This window comes from Vicia villosa, unplaced genomic scaffold (assembly GCF_029867415.1).
Source record: "Vicia villosa cultivar HV-30 ecotype Madison, WI unplaced genomic scaffold, Vvil1.0 ctg.005862F_1_1, whole genome shotgun sequence".
In the NCBI taxonomy this organism is placed as follows: Eukaryota; Viridiplantae; Streptophyta; class Magnoliopsida; order Fabales; family Fabaceae; genus Vicia; species Vicia villosa.
Genome location: NW_026706689.1, coordinates 44959 through 62058, shown reverse-complemented (window position 1 = coordinate 62058; position 17100 = coordinate 44959). Strand labels below are relative to the sequence as shown.

At 34.0% G+C, this 17100-nt stretch overlaps 4 protein-coding genes across 5 annotated transcripts; 1 reads left to right on the top strand and 3 right to left on the bottom strand.

Moving 5' to 3' along the window:
- The first annotated feature begins 1941 nt into the window (after window positions 1-1941).
- LOC131642836 (peroxidase 47-like) lies at window positions 1942-5066 on the top strand. The gene is made up of 4 exons (XM_058913005.1): window positions 1942-2255; window positions 3954-4142; window positions 4224-4386; window positions 4554-5066. The coding sequence occupies exons 1-4, from the start codon at window positions 2016-2018 to the stop codon at window positions 4931-4933; spliced, it is 972 nt and encodes a 323-aa protein (XP_058768988.1). The 5' UTR covers window positions 1942-2015; the 3' UTR covers window positions 4934-5066.
- Window positions 5067-5142: 76 nt separating this feature from the next.
- On the bottom strand, window positions 5143-5974 carry LOC131642837 (zinc-finger homeodomain protein 4-like). Its single transcript, XM_058913006.1, has one exon. It carries the CDS (start codon window positions 5777-5779, stop codon window positions 5219-5221), a length of 561 nt encoding a protein of 186 aa, XP_058768989.1. The 5' UTR covers window positions 5780-5974; the 3' UTR covers window positions 5143-5218.
- Window positions 5975-11461: 5487 nt separating this feature from the next.
- LOC131642839 (4,5-DOPA dioxygenase extradiol-like) lies at window positions 11462-13036 on the bottom strand. Its single transcript, XM_058913009.1, has 3 exons — window positions 12725-13036; window positions 12255-12625; window positions 11462-12122 (listed from the first exon to the last, which is right to left on the bottom strand). The coding sequence occupies exons 1-3, from the start codon at window positions 12953-12955 to the stop codon at window positions 11927-11929; spliced, it is 798 nt and encodes a 265-aa protein (XP_058768992.1). The 5' UTR covers window positions 12956-13036; the 3' UTR covers window positions 11462-11926.
- Window positions 13037-13156: 120 nt separating this feature from the next.
- Window positions 13157-16509, bottom strand: LOC131642838 (ribosomal lysine N-methyltransferase 3-like). Of its 2 annotated transcripts, XM_058913008.1 has the most exons (5): window positions 16396-16509; window positions 15926-16298; window positions 14934-15130; window positions 14422-14656; window positions 13157-14262 (listed from the first exon to the last, which is right to left on the bottom strand). In XM_058913008.1, exons 1-5 carry the CDS (start codon window positions 16404-16406, stop codon window positions 13651-13653), a joined length of 1428 nt encoding a protein of 475 aa, XP_058768991.1. In that variant the 5' UTR covers window positions 16407-16509; the 3' UTR covers window positions 13157-13650. The 2 variants fall into 2 exon arrangements, with proteins under 2 accessions (XP_058768991.1, XP_058768990.1); XM_058913007.1 differs by lacking the exon at window positions 16396-16509 and having other exon boundaries at window positions 13160-14262; window positions 15926-16385.
- Window positions 16510-17100: the final 591 nt, after the last annotated feature.

Genomic DNA, 17100 nt, shown 5'->3' with positions numbered 1-17100 from the left:
CCTAATTCCAAGCATGTTGTGACTCCGAAAAATCCTCAATACATGCTAAGTATAACTCAGTGTCTACATATTGAGGTTGAAAGAACATATATGAATTGCATATCATATGCTAACATAATAGGTTATTTGATGTATGTTATTGTCTACACTAGGCCAGACATACAGCATATGCAGTGAGTCTTGTAAGCAGGTTTATGGTCAATCCATGAAAGGCGCACGGGCAAACCTTGAAGTGGATTCTAAGGTAAATAATTGGGTCTTTTAATAGAGTCCGTATTTATGGTGGAGTCTGTGGTGATGATAGCAAAGTAGAATTGAAGGATTTTTCGACTTTGATTATGCAAATTGTATGGATTCTAAAAAATCTATTTCTGGATATGTTTTCACTATGTTTGGCATAACAATCAGTTGGAAAGCGACACTTTAGAAGGTTGTTTCCTTATCAACCATTGAAGTGGAATATATCGTTCTTACTGAAGTTGTGAAAGAAGCATCGTGGCTTGAAGGTTTTGCTATGGAGTTGAAACTTCAAGGTCGAGCAATCACTATTAAATGTGACAGCCAAAGTGCAACACTGCTGTCGAAGAATTCAGCCTATCATGAGCAAACCAAGCACATTGATGTGAGGACGTATTTCGTTAGAGAGATAATCGAGTGTGGAGAAGCCCAAGTGCTGAAGGTTTCGACTGAAGACGATCTTGCTAATATGATCACCAAGACATTGCCAAGTTGTAAGTTTTTCCACTGTATGCAGTTGATAAAGATGCATGAAGAAAGCTAATTTGTTCCCATGATGTTGTAGAGTTTGTTCCAAGGTGGAGATTTATGGTAATTGGATTGAACTCTAGTCTCGACAAGGGTTGGTTTGATATAACTCTAAGTCTTGCATAATGTAGTTGAAGTCCGTTCAAGCATGTAGTTGTCAAAATATGGTATGTTGTTAGCATGTAGAATTGGGTCAGTCTGTTAGCCCAATTATTTAAGTTAGCTGGTTACATAAGTTAACTTGTAGTTTAAGTTAGCTTAGTAGTCTATAAATAGATTGATTCTCTCAGGTTGTTGAGAGAGCATTGATTGTTATTATTCACTTGTAATATTTTAATTCTAATTGAGAAAGTAAATAGTAAAACAGTTATAATCAATCTTGATTTCTTTTTCTTTCGTCTTCTCTCTTTCGTCTAATTGAAGAGTTTCTTGTATTTGTTCAAGAAACTCAATCTTTCTCATAATTTTAATTTATCTTTGACGGATTCTCGTTACAATATTTGACAATTCTAAAAAAGATTGAGATTTTAAGAAATTAAAAAAGATAAAGTCTTGCAATAAATTGATTCACCATATTTGAGAGTTTGTCATCCCACCATATCGTGATTTTAACACCTACAAATAAGAAATAAGTACAATTTCAATGTGTATTAATCGTTGATTTTTTTTAAATATGCTTGTTTTACTCCCTTAAATGTCCTCTGATCATATCTTTTTTTACTGGTCATTTTTTTCCCATCTTATCTCAAGTAACTTCTAGCAGCTGTGTTTCATCATTTCAAGGAATTAAATTTCAAGGTTTTCATCATTTTATCACACAATTCAAGTCAATGTAAAAAACTTGCAACTATTGTATGGAATATTGATCTGGCAAACACACATTCGACAATCCTCCAAGGTGAAATTCCTTACATGTCAACTTTCATGCAACCAAACAATAACTTAATCAGTTTTATTAATTCAAAACTCATTATTCAATATAGTGTGATTAGGTAGAACTCATGAAGAAATCACATATATAGTGCATGGCCAAAAGATAAAGTATGTACCACTATCAAATTTCTTTATATTTTTTTTCCATTTTTATCTTTTGGTCAGCATTTTATAATCATTTGCATTTTATAATCATTTTGCCAACTACTTCCCACTAGCTATATATACATGTTCATAGTTTTTAGCTTTCATAAACCAAAACTCATAATTTCCTCTTCATAGTTTTTAGCTTTCACATTATTCAATCTAAACCATCTATGAAGTCATTGAAAATGGTAATGGTTAAGTTGATGACAGTGTTTATGCTAATAGAGGTGATTACGTGCCAATTTGGTTTTGGATTTGGAGCAGATGGTGGGTTAAGCATGAACTATTACTTGATGAGTTGCCCTTTTGTTGAACCTGTTGTTAAGAACATAGTGAATAGAGCTTTGGATAATGATCCTACCCTTGCAGCTGCTCTTATTAGAATGCACTTCCATGACTGCTTCATTGAGGTCCTTCTCTCTCTCTCTCCTTTCTTTCTCTAGACACAATAGCTTAACACTCATACACATGACATGTTGCATGCGCAATAACGCACATGCATGGTCTATTAGGAAATTATTTTTTAAATTACGGTTGCACTCTTGTTATCTCTTGTCATGTCACGTTAGTTGTTAACTCAACCATATAAAATCGAGAGTGAAGATTGCTTTCACTTATAAGCATGTGTTCGGTTCATATATGACTGATGTGACATTCTTAACAAACCCTCTCAAGCCTAAGACTGAACATGTTAAGAACGTGTAGTTGAGTCTAATTCATTTCTTCAAAATCGGCTTGTAAGGTAAAGATTGCCTCCAATTGGTGGATGGTCTGATAGCGGAAGCCTAATAGGCTATAACCTACTCCCTCCGTCCCAAATTATAAGAGAAAAAAACAAAATCACGTTTATTAAGAAAAGTAAAAATACAATTATTTTACTTATGATTTTCTTGAAATAAAGTGCTTTGGAAGATGTACAAAAAATTTTAATTGGTTGTTGGTATTAAAAATGATGAGAGAGAATATAAGTTAAATGCAATTTGCATTTAATTTTACCTTGAAAGAAATGAAAGATGATTTTTTCTCTTATATTTTGGGACAAGAAAAATGAATTTTTTTCTCTTATATTTTGGGACGGAGGGAGTATGTCTTAAATCAGTCTATGATATCATGTTAAGAATGTGTGGTTTGGCTTAATTCAACCATAAAAAATTGATTTTTAGGGTGAATATTGTCTCCACTTATAAACACATGTTGAGACCATATATTTTTCGATGGAAGACTCTTAACTAGGGGTGGAAATAGTTTAGGCTACACTTTAGAAGACCTGAGTCTGACCTACGATAAACTTAAAAGGTCTGAGTCTGGCCTATGGCCTATTATAGGCTATTTTTTTTGTCTGGTCTGGCCTTTTTAAAAATCTGGCCTAGCCTGAAAGCCTTTTTAAAAGTTTGATTTTCATTAAAGTTTTTAATTAATTCGTATTACTTGAGAAGTCTTATAGGTCGGCCTATTTATATGCATATATAGTCCGACCTATTTAGTCTTTATTCTAATATATATATATATATATATATATATATATATATATATATATATATATATATATATATATATATATATATATATATATATATATATATATATATATATATATATATATATAGGTCTGTCTATTTAGTCTTTTTTCTAGTATATATATGCATATATAAGTCCGCCTATTTTTAATATTTATAAAAATATAAACCAACCTATAAGGTTTTATAGGTTTTATTAATAGTTTAAGTCTGACCTATTTAATTAAATAGACTCTTAAAAAAGTCTAAGTTTGACCTTTTTATTAAATTGGTTTGATCTGACCTGATATTAAGTAGGCTAAGCTATAAATTTTTGTAGATCGGCCTAATCTTGAGTAGGCAGGTTATATTCTCCCTACTCTTAACTAAAAATTAACATTAGTGGTTGCTCAACTATTTATTGTCGCAAAAATGTCCACCATTAAGCTATTATGTCATGTTGTGCAATATCATGTCATCAAACAACTACAACTATAAGACAAACAAACTTAATCATTATATATTGTTTCCATTTTCTACATTATATATTAATTCATGTTACTATATGTGACATAAAAAAATTGCTTATTTTTGTTCATGGCATGCTACTAGGGATGTGATGGGTCAATTCTACTTGATTCCACTAAGGATAACACAGCAGAAAAGGATTCACCAGCAAATTTAAGCTTAAGAGGATACGAAGTCATAGATGATATCAAAGATGAACTTGAAAGACGATGTCCTGGTGTGGTTTCATGTGCTGATATTCTTGCTATGGCTGCTACAGAAGCTGTTTTCTATGTAAGATTGCTTGTTATTAATCTCTAAATATATCATGAAATTGAAGTTCATAACATAGATGAAATCTTGAATTATATACAGGCTGGAGGTCCGGTTTATAACATACCTAAAGGAAGAAAAGACGGAAGAAGATCGAGAATTGAGGATACTAGAAATTTACCATCACCTACCTTTAATGCCTCTGAGCTCATTAGGCAGTTTGGTCTACATGGTTTTTCGGCTCAAGAGATGGTCGCTCTCTCGGGTAATTAATCACATACATCATAGTTTGAATCAGTGTCTGATACTCGTATACATCATAGTTTGAATCAGTGTCTGATACTCGTATGATTAAGTGTGTCGTAGTGTGTTTGACACTCGTATGATATTCATTTGTATGATACTATAAGTTTCTATTATTTTTGCATGTAGGGGCACATACATTAGGAGTGGCAAGGTGTTCATCATTCAAGAACAGATTAAGCCAAGTGGATCCAGCTTTGGATTCAGAATTTGCAAAGACACTATCTAGAACATGTACTTCCGGTGACAACGCGGAACAACCATTCGATGCAACGAGGAACGATTTCGACAATGTTTACTTCAGAGCTTTGTTGAGGAGAAATGGTGTTCTGTTTTCAGATCAAGACCTCTATACTAGTCCAAGAACGTGGAACTTTGTGAATGCTTATGCAATGAATGAAGCATTGTTCTTTCTTGATTTTCAACGCGCGATGGTGAAGATGGGTTTGCTTGATATTAAACAAGGTTCTAATGGTGAAGTTCGAGACAATTGCCGCAAAATCAACTAATAATTATGGTTAATGATTGTCATTATAGTTAGTTAAAAATAACATTGTGTAAGCATGTGAGATATAATGTAAACTAAATGTGTATCAGTGTATGTGTATGTGTATGTATGGTTTCTTCTAAATTGTTCTTGTTGGGCCAGATGTACTCTATGTATTATTATAGTGGTAATCTTTCATATATCAATATATCTATAAGCATCAAATATTAAAGTTGGATACATCAGATTCTCTAAATCATATAACAGGTATCTTTGAGGACGTGCAAAACGGACTACTCGCTCATGTCTAAAATTTGCGACTAATACTACAAACATTTCTTTTGGAAAAAGTGTTCTTATTATTGTGCATCCACACTTTGAGTATCCTTCTCTTGATTCCAATCTCTTGACAAAACTTCTGAACCACAGATTCTTCTAGCTTCTGTATCTTCCATTCAGCTTTTTCTGCAAAACACAACATCTTCTCCTTCTGTTCTTTACTAAACTTGGTTCTGGACCTCTTCTTTATCATCTTTTCGGTTCGATTTTCCACCTCCTTTATACAATCTTTCTCATAGTAAGACTGATGAGAAGGACTATTTGATTCACTTTTGATTGGAGATAAATGAGCCAAGAAGGGTGGATTAATGTTATGATCAGGAATCAATGAAAGAGCATAATGCTGAGAATCAGACTCTTTTCTGTGGAAGTTTCTGTGGCAATTGCAAGCACAACAGTTAAGAGCTTCAAGTGAGTCATCGTCTCCACTAGCCATGAACTCACCACATCCATCAGTTGCATTGCCACCAATTGCAGCAGCATGGTTCTTGAGACACTCTTTATATTTAACTGCAATCTTTTTCTCCATATCTTTATAGAAGAAGCTTCTACAAATGAATGATCATTTGATAAATGAATGAACAGAGAAAACTTAGACCTTTCTATTTATAGAGATGATGCAATGAACAAGCATGCCAAGTGTTGATTGTGAATTTTGTAAATGAAGCAACAAATGAAATTGTGTACTAATTTCATTAGAGATAATTAAAAAGTTGATAGTGCATGAGATTGCTTTGCTTTGCATACACTGTTAGTGTTAGAGACCTGTTAAGAATAGCTGTCTTTTGAAAGTGCTTAGATTAAACTAATAAAAGGATTGCCAAACAATATTAAGATAAGAATAAAACTAAGCAGAAAGTTGAAGAAGAAAAATAGGATTTGTGGAGAAGTGTCACACTTAGAAGAAAAGACTGTCCAATAGTGCTTTGCAATAAGTGCATTACTTTGTGTCTTAAGAGGGTTCGACTGTCCTAGATTTGGTGGTTGTCCCTACTCCTCATTGGTATACCAACGTTCCAAAAGTATTATACAATTTGTATAAAGTAATATATTTAGAATTTAAAAAAAAAAAAAAAAGAAAAAAGAAAGAACAAAACAGGGGGACAAGATCCAAAATCCCTCTTAAGACCTATATCTAAAGCAAGGAGAATCTTGCTTGTTTCTCAAGAAATTTAAATTTATACTATCATGAATATGGTCCAACCAGATTAAGTTAGGTCCATATTATTTAGACCTAAGCTAGCAAGTTTGTTTGCACAAACATTCTCTTCCCTAAACAAAGACAGCCTATGTGCCTATAATCATGTCATCTGCATTTCATTATATCCAACCAAGTGAGAAGTTTTCAAATGACTTCAGCGATGGAAGGTTGATCTGGAGAATAAATTTTAATGCCGAAAGCTTTGAGGATGGAGAAATCCATCATATATGAGTTAAACTTCTTAGTAGTTATGTTGCCTTCTTGCTCGTGAGTTTTCTAGTGATCATCAGGTCATGCCAATGGAGTTGGTTCTCTCCAATATCGGTAGTAGTTGGGTCCCCTCTAAAATAATTGTGTTCCCCTAAAGCTCCTTCGGGATCGGACTCCTACTATAGAAAACTAACTTAAGAGGGGGATCTCCCTAGGCTCAAGGCAGTCTCATGTCCCTTCTATTCGGGATCTGTTGAGTCATCCTCTCCTCTTTTTATGACTTGTGAGGTAGTAGTTATAATTTGGTATTGGATATTCAGTTGGTCCAGTTGGTGTGTAATTTTACATAAAGACCTTTTGACTCTTTTTCATATGTTTTTTCCGCTTGGTGGATCGTCTAGGATTAGCGGGATACCTTATGATTTGGCATGCAATGGTTTGGTCAATTTGAAAATCTATGAAAAATATAGTGTTCTCAAGTAAATTGGAATGATAAAACCAAGTGATTTGAATCTAGAAGAAAAAACTATATGAAACTCATCTTTGTGATTCAAATCAAACAAACTGGTGATTAGAATCAGAGTTCCAGAAGCAACTAGGAGAATTTTCAATTTAGTGTGATTCGAGTCAAGCATCCCTATGATTTGAATCAGAGTGTTGTGATTCGAATCATGAAAACTGGAAATGCATTCTTGAACTCTCTGTAAGTATGATTTGATTCAAACAATAATGTGTGATTCGATTCGCACTAGCAGAATCTCATTTTTCACAAAAGTTCAAAGTATATTTTAGTTTCTACTATAGTCAATACTTGAATCCTTCTCAAACATAGCTCTTGATTTAAAAATTCAATAGATTGATTTCAATCATATTGGTTAAGTTATAATCAAACACTATGATTTATGCATGCTAAAATACGGATCTAAAATTCAATCCATAAATGCGTAATTGATGAGGAGACTCGATGACAAATAGAAAAATCAAAAGCGTAAAAGACAAGGAATTAAAACCATAACCCTATAGTCTTTCTTTTTCCTTTAGAAGACCCTCGGGCGTGAAATCCACTCCCTTCCAAAAGCATACATAGGAGCTGCCTTGTGCATCTGGTATGATATTTTTGCCATCTCTTCTTGAAGGGCCGTTTTAGTCTTACTCGCAAAATTTGTGTTACCTTCTTCTTACACAAAAGATCATATCTCTCTAGTAGCCTTGGGATCGGGATTTTCAAGAAATAGTATAGACAAGTTCACTAGGGAGGGAAATTGGCTCTCATAATGACCCAACCTTCTCGAGTTTGACGTCGTCTCGAGGTCTCCAAAAAATTAGTTCTCCAAGGTAATAATCACCATCCACGCCTCTCCTTTGAAAACCTTCATTAGCTACCGTCAACAATTATCTAGGTAAACTCTCACCGTCTGACCAACATGAAGATCTTGTACTTAGCTTGATCACTTCTAGATCGGGGGAACCTCATGGCCCCTGCCGCTAAAAATGAAGAATCACTTAAGATCTCATATTCGCAAGATCTTGGATATCAATGTATACTTAAAACATATTTCTATTTTGCATAAGGGAGAGTAAATCTTGGCTTCATCCTTAGTCTATCGAAGTATGTTAGATGTTGAAAAAATGGAAGAAAAGAATCAATGACGGGACATCCTTCTTGTATTTGCATCAGCATTAAAAGACTTTAACATAAACTCGCCTTGCAAGATGCAGGTGCGAAGGGAAAATTTCCATGTGGTTAAGGACCCCTCACCTCGAAGTTATTAAAGAGAAGCCAGAACCCTCATCCCAGAGAATAGAAATTTGTGGATATGAAAGACACGCTCTTCTTATCTACTAAGTAACCTCTTATCACCTTCCGAAGGCTTTACAGCCCTCAATTGGAGGAAGGACCCACATCAGTGAAAGTGTTATCAAGACCCCCTTCGTCAACAAGGATTAAAGTCATGTCCAACATATCTTGGTCCACCCATACAATTTGATCTTCGCTTTCAGAAACCTAGTTATTTTTGTGGTCCCTTTGCTTCATTGTCAAAATATATAAAAAAAAAAAAGTGAATGTAAGTATGACCATATGATTGCAAATCTATCCACCACATAACTTCATTAGTAATTGGGTCACAATCAAAAACATGTTTGTGCTCCCTAATATAAGTTTGAGTCTTCCCCTCTCGCCTAAAGTTGCTCATGTATTGTTTGGTTAAAGACAGAGTTGGAGAAAGCAAAATCCTTAGCAACTTCTTTAAGAACGACGCCACGAGAGACACCGTCATCTTCAATAATGTTTTCCTTCATGTTTTCAAGAGTAGCCACACCAAGAACGCAGGCAAAATAACAGACAAAATGGTAAAAAAAAAGTCAAGAATAACACGTTAAAAAGACACAAGATTCTGAAATATAAGGATATTAAGTCACCAGAACTCCAAGAAGGGTGTTTGAGCAGAAAAAGAAAAACTTAGAAGAAGAAGAAGAAGAAGAAGAAGAAGAAGAAGAAGAAGAAGAATATAAGCGCAATGGTTCAAGGACAACAATTGAAGCGAGAAAAGTGAGCTCTTGATAAACGAGAAAGGCGAAAAGAAGGCCACTTTCTCCCTTTCATATATATAAGCAATAGGTGATCCCACAATTGCCAACCAAAGATCGAGGAAGCAACAAAGTACAATCAACGGTCCAGATTTGACCTTGATTTTGTAACAACACTCGAGTGCTCTAAAGTCGTCACCTTTATCCCTTATGTCTAGAGCCTGTTATAGGAAAAGCAATTAATGTGCATGTTACTAAGAAAGTATGAAGAAAATATTCATCCTCTATCTAAAGTTGTTTTAATGACGAAAACAATTTTACAATTTTCAAAGAAGAGAAAGAATAAAAGTGAGATATTCAAATATCTATCAATGATGAAGTTAACCAAAAGAAGAATCAAGTAAATTGACTATCATTAAGGTTCATTACAATTCATGATATAACACTTTAAATGCTTAAAATTCTCATGATCAATCCATTTAAATTATTATTGCATCTTCATACATGATCAACTTTTTTTTTATACGATACATGATCAACTTTGAAAATATGCATTTTAAAATGCTTTTTTTTAGCAAATCTGAAGATGATATTTGAATACCAAAAGCTGGTATTCGATTATTGCTCAAAGAGAAGTAAAATTGACTTGGCGGTATTCGAATACCAATATATGGTATCCAAATACCAGTTGAAAAATATGCAAAATTTTCACTCTTAAAAGAATGGTATACGAATAAGAATATATGGTATCTGAATACCAGTTTTCAAAATCCGAAGTTTTAACGTTTATCTGATGTGGTATTCGAATACCACATTATGGAAACCGAATACCAACCCGAAGCTATGCATTTTTTCAAATTCAAATTTTTTCACAATCATTGCATTGTTTCATGGTTTCAAAATCTAAATGGTTGCATTGCATCATAGTTTCAAGTTTCAAAAATCATTGCAATGCTTCATGAATTGTTTTTCAAAGAGTGTGCATCTCTCCATGGCAATATTTCATGAAGTATATAAGATGTACTCTTCAAAAACTCATGTTTACCTCTTTCCAAAAATTAATCTTCACATTAATTCAAAGAAATCATCAAGTGTTCATTCATTTTCAAAATATTGAAACTTTGTGCATGAATTTCAAAATCATACAAAAGTTTCATAAATATATTTTGAGTATTTAATGTTTATATATTATTGAATTGTAATATTGAAAGAGAAGATCAAACTTTATCTTAAAAATTTTTCAAGATTCAAATACTTAAGATTATTCAAAAGTGTCTTATAACTTAATCACCAAGGTTGTGGTGATACGTTGTTTGTTGTAAAAGGTTCTTTGGATTGGTAGAATTCAAATTTCACCATAGTGTTTCGTTTTTGTTGGAAAAGGTTCTTTGATGCGTGGAGATTCAAAGTCCATTATAATGCCGGTGTTTATGTTAGAAGATTGTAAGAGAAGTCTAGGTGTGAGACTTGTACAAAGATCTAACGTAGTGGAAAATCTTTCAAAGTGTAAAGGGACTATATGTACCCCTAGTTGACAAGGGGAACTAGGATAATTTTTTGTGTTATTTATATTTTTGCACTTTAATTTTTTGCACTTTATGTTGCTAAGAACATATTATTTTCATATCCAAAGAAAATTAAAAACATAGTGCAAAATCGAGAAAATCCAACAACACTAATTCAAATCACCTAGAATGCATTTCGTAGTTACAAAAAGTACTTGCTTCTACTCGGCACCCCTCTATCCTCCTATCCGATACAGATCTTCCTTGAGGTTGGTCTTAGAAATTATGTCAAAATCCTAACTACACACCCGATAGCAAGGATTTGAGGAGCAACTTTTCCGGGCCAGCCAAACGAACCAATAAGAAACTCAACACCTGAGGCTGAATCCATAACGCTCTCACTCAAGATTTAAGGAGATGTGGACTCTTGCTAGAATGACACACAGCGGATCTGAGTCACTCGCTCATCTTCGTCCGTCAAATTCGATCCAAAAGTCTCCTGCACTCTACGCCTAGCTTATCGATAGTGGTTTTAACCGTCTATCATATATAAACTCGTATACTTACTATAACAGGTATAATATCACTCACTCTTGCAATGTTGAACTTTTCTGATTTCATTAACTTAAGTGTTGGAGTGCTAATCTTACAGGCACACCCCACTCCACCATACCGAAGATTTACGTCGTTGTATCAGAGCGCTTCGCTCCATATAGGAATAGAAACGGATTTGTAAGGTGAAGACTGTCCGCCACTTTTAAATGCATTTCCAAGTTTAATCTCATTCAATGTGAGATCTTACCTTAATGGTCAACATTGAAGATTGTTATTCAAACTAATGACGGAGTAAAAATTGAACACGGGTCATTGATACTTAAATGGAGATTTGTTGTGATACCGAGGGATAAGGGATCAGAAAGTCTTGTGTTTGGCAAAATTGCAACTTCTTAGAGGTAGATCAGATGAACTTCTGTAAAATCACTTTTGCAAAAGGAAATATTATAAAAATCTTAGTCTCGCAATGACTATGGTTTAGAAATTTTTGTATGTCAACTCCTCATATGCTCTCTCTCATTTAATGTTTCAATGAGCAATTGTAGGTACATAAGAAGTTTCTAGTAAAATTCATGTACATGTATTTTTAGATCATAAAACATCACTACAATTTATTTGATTACTACACAAAATACAGGAGAATAATAGGAAAGCAATTTGATGTCTCATATCTCAACTAGCTACTAGCTGATGTGAAACCAAAAGAGGCATAAGAAAAAGCACCACCATCCCAACTCTCATGAATAACTTTGGCCTTTGAATTCTCACCAGCAGCCCCCATAGCCACATGCAAGGGAAAGAAGTGATCAGGCGATGGATGAGCCACTTTTGCATATGGAGCCTTCTCTTCATAATGATTTATTTCATCATACCTACAACATCCATACATTCAACACTTTCATTAGAACATGTACAACTAATAAATTCTACAAATAGGCGTTATACTAAATCGCGTATCACATAACAATAGGAGTCTATTCATATTCCACTATGGCAATACATACCTTCCTTCGACGAGAGATTCTTTTAGCCAAGAATCGAACGCAAGAGCCCAGGGAGGAGGAGGGCTTTCGCGGGGACCTATTGCTCTCAAGTTATGAGTGGCACTTCCGGATCCAATTATTAGAACACCTTCATCTTTTAGAGGAGCCAGCGCCTTTCCCAAGTTATAATGGTAAGTACCATCTCTACTTGATGAAACAGAAAGTTGACACACTGGGATATCAGCTTCTGGATACATCAACATCAGAGGCACCCATGTACCATGATCAAGCCCGCGTTTTTTATCTTCGTTCACTTGACTCAACCCTGATGATTCGATTAGTTCCTTCACCCTCTTCGCTAACTTTGGAGCACCTGGTGCTGGATACTTAAGCTGCCAATATAGGAACAAAACAAGTTCATGCAATTGTAAATCTAGACTATCAGATAAAATTACTGTACCATTGACATGAGACAAAGTAACAAAACAAACCTTGTACATGCGCCTGGGGAATCCTCCAAAGTCATGGATGGTTTCGTTGCGACTAACAACGTTGACGGTGGGAACGGAAGTGTCCCAATGACCAGAGATAACAAGAATGGAAGAGGGTCTATGAGGAAACACCTGTTTCCATGATGTCAAGAATTTCCATGCAGGAATAGTTTCATCTATGGCTAGTTCTGGTGATCCATGTGATATGTAAAAGGTTTGCTTCAATGCCATTTTTGTGTATTGAATTCACTATTTCTTTCTCTTGTATTGAATATTGAACCGTGTTATGATAAAATCTTTAACATGGTGTTCATTTTATATAGTTCTAAGAGTGGAAAAGGAAAAGATAGGATAAAATAAAAATGATATATTGTCATAGAATTGACATTTGCATTATTTTTTTATAGCTTACGCATTTAAATGTTGACATTTGACCAAACTGTTTTTGATTGGTTTTTTTTCTTTACTAATTTCTAGTAGCTACTACTTTTCCAATACTAATATTCAAAGACATGATCCATTCCATGAAACTTTCATTATTCCTATTATAAATCTCGTTAGTCGTTATTTTTGGTATGGCCCCAATAGAATAATGTTAAATATTTGTAACACTTGTGTGATTCTATTGAAAGTCTAATGTTCTGTGTTCATACCAAAAATTACAGAAATTGGAAATATGTTGTTGTATCGGTTTATAATCAACATTTTATTTGTATTATAGATTAAATCGAACTTTATGAAACTTTATAAATTTAATCTACTCAACAAAAATTATTAATTTGATGCTTGAACCAGTGAAATCTAATGTCTACAAAAATTGACTAAAATAAGAGTTACTCGCACTTTGCTACTTTGCATAGGCAAGTGAACATTCACCAAAAATTAAATCATAAATCATAAATATATCATGAAAAAAACAACTCTCTCTATGCTGTCCTTTTCACCTTCTTCCTGGCAGAACTAGGTTTAGTAATCTTACATGACTTTGAAGCATAATTTCTGAGTTTTTGAATGATCTTCCTTTCACTGATACGCAGAACCAAAGAATGATACACCTTTCTGTCTTCAACAAAACTACACCTTTCCAGCGCCTCAACATCATCTTCCATTGATTTCAAACCATAGAGACTCTCCCTTATATCAGCCAGTGACAACAAAGCTGCGCAAATTTCTTTTGTCATCAATGGTTTCTTGCTCATACTAGTCTCATAATTTCCAGCAACGGCTACTGTTAAGTCTAATTTATGGTAGACATCATCTGGTAAAAATATGATGTGTAATAAAATGACGAGTTCAATCTGCGGTTCTCCATCAAATGATATCTCGAAATATTCTGAGTTTTCGCTGTCACCGGAATAGCCTAACCTTCTCCAAAGGGAGATTCTTGATCTGCTGTGGCGGTCAGAGAATAGAGAAGTACACCATTGAAGTACCAGCTCCATATCAATGTTTACAATATCATACGCATTATCTTGCTCGGTAAATCCATATCTGTGTAGCAAAGCGGCATTACCTAATAAGCCGTAAGTATTAAATACCTGCATCAAATGGAAGAATAAGAGGTTCCATGTCAAAGAAAACAATAATGAACTCCATCAAATGTAGCATAGTAGCATTTGAGATCTTTGAAAATACATGAGACTAATCACTTTCCAGTGGAGGTTAAAAAAGTGCATAAATGAAAGGAACTTCCTTACCTCGGCTCCACTGCTAACATCTTTTATCATAACCATCTCCAGCATTGATGTATCGTCCTCAGTAACCGAAGAATACTCCGTGTCACTAACCACACCCTTCTCAGTCTTATCCATAGATGAATTTTGAGCTAATGCTTCTTCATCAACAATTCCTTCGTCAGAATCGTCTTCAGATTCATCATTAGAAGACAAAGCGGTAAAATGCACATCTTCCGCACCCGTTTTATGATTGAATCTAGTGAAGACGATTGTGTAGGCATCATTAGAATACGATATGCAGATCAATATTTGAAATTTTGAAAGAATTAGGACATAATAAGAACAACAGCTAGTCCATTAATTAGCTGTAAAAGAAAAAGGCTTCAATGCTAGACCTCAAAATCATCACAAAAGATTTTCTTAGTCCTTCTATGTAAACTACCAAGATAACTAATAGCAAACTTACGGTTCATCACATCAATAACCTTTTGTTTAATTGTTAAGAACGTAAAAAAAGTAAAGTCTTTACTTACAGATCTGCTAGGGGAACCATACCAAAGCCATGGTAATCATCTATCTCGAAAGATCTAGAAGAAATAAGACTTTTGGCTGCAAAGTACTGTTCCACACCGAAGAACGTCAGGTTAAGCTTTGAAGGTTCTGAATCCAACAGGGGTAGAATATTCTCTTTCCAGTCCTCATACACAAGAGCTTTGTCTTCTTGCACTGTCTGCCTAAAAATTGTAAGAGATCGGAAAATTTGCATGAAAAGGAAAAGCACATAGTTTTGTATCTCACTATATTTTTTTAATACAAAGGCCAAAATAACAGTCATGACTCAAGAAATTATCTTATAACTAAACCTAAATGACAAACTAACTTACAAGCAAAAAATCAATCAAATAACAAGCAGTATTCTCTTGTCATTTTCACACAAGCATATTGGGGCAAAGAGTTAGACACTGTTCGGATAAAATAGCTTAACTAAACGCTCATGGCTTGAGCACTCATCATATAAGTGCTTATGTGCGAACTATTTCTACAACAACAGATAAAATAGAAGGTTATCTACTCGTATAAGCACTTATCATCATAGCTTATTGTTTACATATATTATGAGTTGTTTTCATAAGATTTCACATAGAGCTTATGAAAGCAAGCTGAAAACAAACTATAAACATATCATAAGTTGTTTCCATAAGCTCTATCAAACAGTCTCATAAGTGCTTATGTCACTACATAAGCTCAAATTAGCCATTACACTATGAATCAGGGACACCAAAAACACGACACTCACACATCAACATTGGAAATAATTTGAAAAATTGAATAAATTCAACATATTGAAAAGTGTTGGTCGGTGTCCTGTGTTTTTTCCAGAGGTGTTGGTGCTATAGAGATTACTAACTACCCTTTTGCTAGAAATCAACAAACACGGTCCTATATTATATAGCCATAGTTCTATAAGTCCAAATTGAATTTATCCCTCATGATGAATTTAATCTCTATAATACAAAAATTATACCTGTTGAAGCTCAGTGCCACACAAAAGGTGGCTCACTTCATCAAGAGTCCAAACCAAAGGCAAAGACTCTTGTTGAGGCAAAAGCTGAAGATAACCAGCCCAAGGAGACTCCTCACCCAAACTTCTCTCATACATGATAGCAACAGCAAGACCCAAATAACCACCCAAACAAGCATTTTCAATGATGTCACATGCACCACTGGTCTTGATTGTAAGACAAGCTTCCTTTGGCATTTTAGCAACCACATCACCTTCATTCATTTGGCACAATGCTTTAACAGCTATTCCTTGTTCAGGGGTGTCTACAAACTCCAATGCATTGCTCCATTCGAATCCGTTGGATTTCATCCAACGCTTGAATGCCCTCAAACGCCTGAACAGATAACAGATCATGAGTGATGCATCCCGTTTTGTTTAGGAAAATGAGGTGTGACAAGAAAATAGAGAGAGGGCGTAGAAAACATGCGTACCTGGTGGCCATTAAGAGAGAGAGAGAGAGAGAGGTGGGAAGTAGGCAAGTCCAGGGTTTAGCGGTTTCAGCATATGTGAGTTTGGGCCCTTATTCACCGCAAATTACGTTTGGGCCTTTCGTGCATATATAATATTTTTAGAATCTCTTAATACACCCTTATACATGGGTGAAGTAAGCCTCCGAAAAGCATCTAATATGGTACGCATTATAAAAAACAGAAAATACCTATGAATAACTTATATTTAGTTAAAAATTACATAATATTTTTTATATTAATAAATTAAAAAAATAGAGAAAAATCTAGTGATCTCATTAAGCACATATTATATGTAATAAAAACACATTAATAAAAATAAAAATAAATATTATGGTATTATATTAAAAAAGATAATAATGTTTTTATTAATGTATTTTTTATTAAATATAGTATGTGTTTAATGAGACCACATTAGAGTATATTTTTCTCTATTTCTTAATTTATTAATATAAAAATATTATATAATTTTGTATTACATATAAATTATCCATAGGTATATTTTGTATTATAAGATGTGTTTAATGAGACTATATTAGAATATATTTACTTCATATATAAATTGTATATAATAAGATAATACAATTAATATAATTGATACAATTTTAATTTTCTTAACACTCCTTTAGTTTGGATATGCATATCCTAAAACCTCCTAAAGAAAAAATA